A 6,451-nucleotide genomic window follows, 5' to 3' on the forward strand; every position below is an offset into this window, starting at 1 on the left:
ATATATATATATATATTAAAATAGTATATATAAATTGCTGTATAAATACAATATTTTTTAAATTAGTCGTCAATTAGTCACTAAATTTAGTGACTATATTATGACTATTTTGTGTAGTCGCAAAATAGTCGTAGCGTAGTCGCTAAATTTAGTGACTACATTACGACTAAATTTACGACTATGCAAAATAGTCGTAATGTAGTCGCTATTTGGCGACTAATTTTACGACTATTTATTTTAGCGACTCTCGATTTACGACTATTAGTTTTAGTCACTATTTAGTCGTAATATACCGTTTAGCGACTAAATAGTGACTAATAGTGCAGTCGCTAATTGCTTGTTTTCTTGTAGTGGTCGATGCAGGCGACCGGCCAGTCGGACATCCCTCGGATGTATATCCGGAACCAAACCCTCGATCGCTACCAATGTCCAGAACCGAGTAGGGGTACCTCGGTCTGCCCAGACTTCCACCAACACCCACCCCCCTATATAGCTCTTAGCGATTTTCTTGGTCCGGCACCAGGAGACATTGAAATGTCTGAGGAGTCACTGGTGCCAAAAAAAAAAAAATACTTGGAATTTTTTTCTGATTTTTTGCATGCATCATAAGCATACTAAAACTGATTTTCTGGTAAATTTTCAGAATATTCTGAGCACTCTAAGTATTTATTTTGATTTTTACCAAAATCATATGACCATGGACTAGCCGGAGTTCCGTGAACAGATTTGATGCAAAATAGACATCCAGAACCCTTCATTGATGTATTTCATTAGTTTCGGTCACAAAACATTGCAATCAATTCGGTCATTTTCGAAAGTTACTCGAGGCAAAAAAATTTCTCGCATCGCGGTATGCATCAGGCCAGTTTTCGCGCGTATCGACCCTCGACCCTCTCTCGACTCAGATCACTTTTAACGTTTTTTTGTTATTGTTCTTTTATCATTCAACATCTCATGACTCATGTCTTCATGTTTGTAAAGAGTTACAATATAAGAGTCAAAATATATATTAATAGAAGAAAGCTGAAACGTCGTCATTAATCTTCCAAACCCATACTTTATGACAGTTTTTTTTTTCTTCTATTCGATTGTTTGACTAGTATTTTACTATTAGTCATCTGGGTCAAATTTGATTTGCCATCAAATCATAACCAAAATTGATTCACATAGGAAATTAATTTTAGTCTCATAAGTTAGTAATAAAATAAACTAATAACTCACGTATATGAATGAATAGGCTCACAAATATTGTCCAAAATTAGAATTATTCTGAAAGAACAAGCTTGGAAAAGAAAAAAACCAATTCTAAGAAAAATTTGCACCAAAAATAGCGAGAGGTCAAATTGAATATTCCTAATATGGACGACAGGAAGAGCGTAATGAAAGGGACCTAAAGAAACGAGGAAAATCGGAAACTGTTTATTCGATTAAACTATAAAAACGTCATTTAACATTTGAAGGAAAAAAATCGAAATTTAAACCCTTACAAAAACATTATAAAACCAAAAAAGAAAAAAAAAACAACCCCATCTTTTTTTCCAACATTTGAAAAGAAAAAATCAGAAACTTTACTAGTAATAAAGTTTATTATTAATGAAGGGAGGGGTTAAACTCTTGACCGTGTGCCTTTGCGTGGCCACGGCGACCGTCATGATGGTCCAAGCCGAGGACCCTTACTTTCACCACGTGTGGAACGTGACGTACGGAACCGCATCTCCCCTCGGAGTTCCACAACAAGTCATCCTCATTAACGGTCAATTCCCTGGTCCTAACATCAACTCAACGACCAACAACAACATCATCATTAATGTCTTCAACAACCTCGACGAGCCTTTCCTCCTAACCTGGTACGTATAATATAGACCACGACCTTCACTTTCTGACCATTCTAATACTTGTATACTATTCATTATATAATCCGGTTCAATTAAAATCGCTACAAATAGCTTCTGATTGGCAAAATCTACATATAGGAACGGAATCCAGCATAGGAAGAACTCATGGCAAGATGGAACAGCTGGAACAATGTGTCCGATCCCTCCGGGTCAGAACTTCACATACCATTTCCAGCCAAAGGATCAGATTGGTAGCTACTTCTACTACCCAACCACAGCCATGCATCGTGCCGCTGGTGCCTTTGGTGGTCTTCGTGTTAACAGCCGTCTCTTGATCCCGGTCCCTTATGCTGACCCTGAAGATGATTACACTGTCCTTATCAACGACTGGTACACCAAAAGCCACACTCAGCTCAAGAAGTTCCTCGACAGTGGTCGCACTCTTGGTCGTCCAGATGGTATTCTCATCAACGGTAAATCCGGGAAAACCGATGGGTCTGACAAGCCTCTTTTCACCTTGAAGCCAGGAAAAACATACAGAGTCCGGATCTGCAACGTGGGTCTCAAGGCATCTCTCAACTTCAGGATCCAGAACCACAAAATGAAGCTTGTCGAGATGGAAGGCTCACACGTTCTACAAAACGACTATGACTCACTTGACATCCATGTCGGTCAGTGCTTCGGTGTGATCGTCACGGCAAACCAGGAACCTAAAGATTACTACATGGTTGCTTCCACAAGGTTCTTGAAGAAGCCTTTGACAACCACAGGGTTGCTCCTATACGAAGGAGGCAAAGGTCCTGCCTCTTCTCAGTTACCCGCAGCCCCCGTTGGCTGGGCTTGGTCTTTGAACCAGTTCCGTTCTTTCAGGTGGAACTTGACAGCCAGCGCCGCTAGACCTAACCCACAAGGCTCGTACCACTACGGAAAGATTAACATCACTCGCACCATCAAGCTCGTGAACACTCAGGGAAAGGTCGATGGCAAGCTTAGATACGCATTGAGCGGGGTCTCGCACACAGACCCCGAGACACCTCTCAAGCTCGCTGAGTACTTCGGCGTTACTGATAAGGTTTTCAAGTACGACAGCATCTCGGACAACCCTAATCCCGATCAGATCAAGACTATCAAGATTGAACCCAATGTTCTTAACATCACTCACCGCACCTTTATCGAAGTCGTGTTCGAGAACCACGAGAAGAGTGTCCAATCTTGGCACTTGGACGGTTATTCCTTCTTCGCTGTAGCGTAAGTAACACTTTACATACTCTTCTCGCACTACAAGCTAAGTAACCAATTTCTAAACCCTAATTTTAATATCTTTCATCGTACAAAAGGGTTGAGCCAGGGACATGGACACCAGAGAAGAGAAAGAACTACAACCTTCTAGATGCAGTGAGCCGACACACAGTCCAGGTCTTCCCCAAGTGTTGGGCAGCAATTTTGCTCACATTTGACAATTGTGGAATGTGGAACATTAGATCGGAGAATTCAGAGAGACGTTACTTGGGACAGCAACTCTACGTTAGCGTCTTGTCGCCGGAAAAATCTCTTCGGGACGAATACAACTTGCCGGAGTCAAGCCTCCAATGTGGTCTCGTGAAGGGCAAACCTAAGATTAACCCTTACGCCGGAGCCTAATTTTTTCTTTGAGACTTTTAATTTATTTAACAAAACAGACAAACAAAAAAAAGAGTTTGGTTTTTCTTTTGTTGAGACCAATTTGTAACCGAACAGATTAACTTTATGTTTTTTTGGGTCTTTTAATTATTTAATTCAAGTTCTTAAACTGTACATGATTTGAGATGTATGTATGTTAATTCCCTAAGTTTTTTTTCTTTTTCTAACCGATTGGTTAATTTATCCATGTTAGTAGTATACATTTCACTTTTCTTTTCTTCTATTTCTTTTGATTAAGGAGTATGTTTAGAGGTTGATTTTTTTGGGTTTCACTCCGAACGGGATACCACGTAAAGGTCGATATTTGGAAACATCGGACCTCCTACAACGGCTCCAATATGCTGAAGAACGGCTCGGAGATCCGCAATTGCAGAGTCATCTTTGGAAGCATCTATGGCTGGCATAGGTTCCTTTTTAGCGGTTCAATGCATGCTAGTAATGTTTCTCATGACAAAGAAATTTAAAGTACATGGTTAATTAACGAAAATGCTCACAAAATGGTATGAATTTTACATTGATATCAGGAAGAAAAAAAACCAAATGTGCGCCAATAATATATAGTAAAATATAGTATTTATAAAGATTATTATCATAACTAAAACATCATTTTCCTTTACTAAAAGAACTAAAAACATGATTTTTAGTACTTCTTTAGCTTGACATAACTAAATTTTTCATTTTAAGCATGTGATTTCAGTTACTACAAAATATTTTTTTTAGTAATTGACAAGAATTCGTAACTTCGTAATAGTTCTGGTGATTAAGACTTTCATTCTTATATTGTATGTTGTTGATCAAAAAAATTAAAACAAAAATTTACACGTAATGATGATATCGGCCCGATTCAAATTGGGCCTAGAGTATGATCACAAACTAACACAAAAGCTGAAAACCTCGTAACATCATATTCACACTGTGATATAATTCAAGGGTCAATCATATTCATATATACAAAAATTGTTTGAAATTGAAGATGTGACAAGAGAGAGATAAAATTACACAGGAATTGCATGAGATTATCGTGTATGAAATAAATGGATATAAACACAATAGCGTGATCTGCTATAAAGAGAAAAACAAAAAGAAAGAAGAAGGAAAAAAACAAACAATCTGCCGGGAAACTATATGCAAATAGCCAAATAGGCTAGGGACATATTGATTATGTAAGAGTTGAGAGTTGGAGCTGACAAGGATCTTGACGTGCACGTGCCTTTCATGTGCTACACAGATTCACGTATACTACTTCTACTGCTCGCTTTGATCTTATAAGCTTTATTAAATATATATAACCATATAGAGATATATCACATATACATCTCAACTTCGAGCTAACACAAACAATTATTTCAGCATCTTTTACCTTTTTTATTAAATGATAAGTTTTGTAAACTCATTGCAGATGTTCAAGGTTTTTGCCTTCTAGTAAATTTGACCAAATGGTTAGGGATGGTTTGTTGAGAAATAAAACAAACTGACAAGCATCTTTCTCAACGCTAATTGTTTAAAGTCGAAAAAAAAAATCACTGATTAGGAACAGAAAGAATGTTCGTACGAGTGATAATAATTATAGAAATGGCAGAGGAGGGGGAGGGTAGGAAGGAAAGGTCTCATTCCAATATGTCCCATCCAACGTATCAGCAAAAAAAATAAACACGAAATTATAACAAAACATTAAAATAAAATAATAGTATAAGAGATATATATATATATATAATCGTATATTGAAAAAATAAAAAGAAAATAAAGAGACCAAAGTGAGAAAGGCAAAAAAGTGTGTCAGCCTTTCGTCCAATCTTTTGGGTTAAACTTCCTGCCCTCTCCCTTCCTTCATTTATTTCGTTGCGTGCTTCTTCTCTTTTCTTTTCTTTTTTTCTTTCTTTCTTTTTATTCATTTCTTTATATATACTATCATTTACTACATGTTACGTTAAAAAATTATTATTGATGGTTAAAAATTGATTAACGTGGAATGATTTGATGGTTTTGTTTAGTCAAATTACAAATATCATAATCGATCGAAAGGACTTGTCAAAAAAGAAAAGTGCCTTAGTTTTTAGTGCAAACAAATACGTATGGGATCGCTATGTGTTATCCAGGCTAAAGGGCACATCCATCTCCTTTGTCCTTTTCGATCGACGACTACTCTCTTCTACCGGCTCTCCTAATTATTATTCATTTAATGTTGAAACTAGTATTTATCTTCATTACTTATATAATTGTCGTCTTTTAAGTTGATTTGACTTGGATCCAACTTGAGATTTCTCAAACCTTTATAATATATAATTCCCCATCGAATTCAATGCACATAAACATACAACTTAAGAATTGATCTTGTGTTATAATTCGAGCTTTAATATGATAGTGTATATGTCGGCGAATGAGTTATAAACGACAAAGAAATGATATACTACTAATTAAAAACTCGTGTATATAGCAAATTAGGGGAATGAAAATTTCATTGTAGAGCTATAAACAAAATTTATCAATGGATATAAATTCACGTACTTATTGAACAACTCACCAAACGGTTACATGAACCCCAAAGAAAGGACTCACCAAACGGTTTAAAATCTTGAAAATTGAAAGCATCTTTCTCGTTGATGGAAGTATGTACGTAAGATTTTATATTAAAAATGTATGTAAATGGATTAATCATGCGATAAGATGCTTCGTATCTATAGTACAAGAAGAAACGAGAAACTGAGAGCAATAAAGAGTCTCCAATCCAATTAAAGATGCTTTAATTGTGAGTGCAAGAGATGCTCTAATCTTGAAAATTAAAGGTACTCCCATACACAATATAGTGAGTTCAAGAGAGAGAGAGACAGAGAGAAAGAGAGAATCCTTTCACTTGAAGGGTTCAAGTGAAGGAGAGATCTTTTTGCAGCATTACCACTTTGGTAAATTCAATGTGTAATAATTAGCAATTTCGGGTT

General features: G+C 36.6%; 1 protein-coding gene across 1 annotated transcript; it reads left to right on the forward strand.

Annotated features, from left to right (window-relative positions):
- Positions 1,495-3,700, forward strand: LOC104778429 (L-ascorbate oxidase homolog). The gene is made up of 3 exons (XM_010502873.1): positions 1,495-1,847; positions 1,974-3,083; positions 3,173-3,700. The coding sequence occupies exons 1-3, from the start codon at positions 1,594-1,596 to the stop codon at positions 3,474-3,476; spliced, it is 1,668 nt and encodes a 555-aa protein (XP_010501175.1). The 5' UTR covers positions 1,495-1,593; the 3' UTR covers positions 3,477-3,700.

Source organism: Camelina sativa, chromosome 3 (assembly GCF_000633955.1).
Source record: "Camelina sativa cultivar DH55 chromosome 3, Cs, whole genome shotgun sequence".
NCBI classification, from domain to species: Eukaryota; Viridiplantae; Streptophyta; class Magnoliopsida; order Brassicales; family Brassicaceae; genus Camelina; species Camelina sativa.

What these genes read in the sequence shown, in the direction of transcription:
- LOC104778429 (XM_010502873.1), top strand. Translation starts at nt 1,594, where the DNA reads ATGAAGGGAGGGGTTAAACTCTTGACCGTGTGCCTTTGCGTGGCCACG. An exon ending in GAGCCTTTCCTCCTAACCTG is followed by an intron (nt 1,848 to 1,973) that starts GTACGTATAATA and finishes ATCTACATATAG; the next exon opens with GAACGGAATCCAGCATAGGA. An exon ending in TATTCCTTCTTCGCTGTAGC is followed by an intron (nt 3,084 to 3,172) that starts GTAAGTAACACT and finishes ATCGTACAAAAG; the next exon opens with GGTTGAGCCAGGGACATGGA.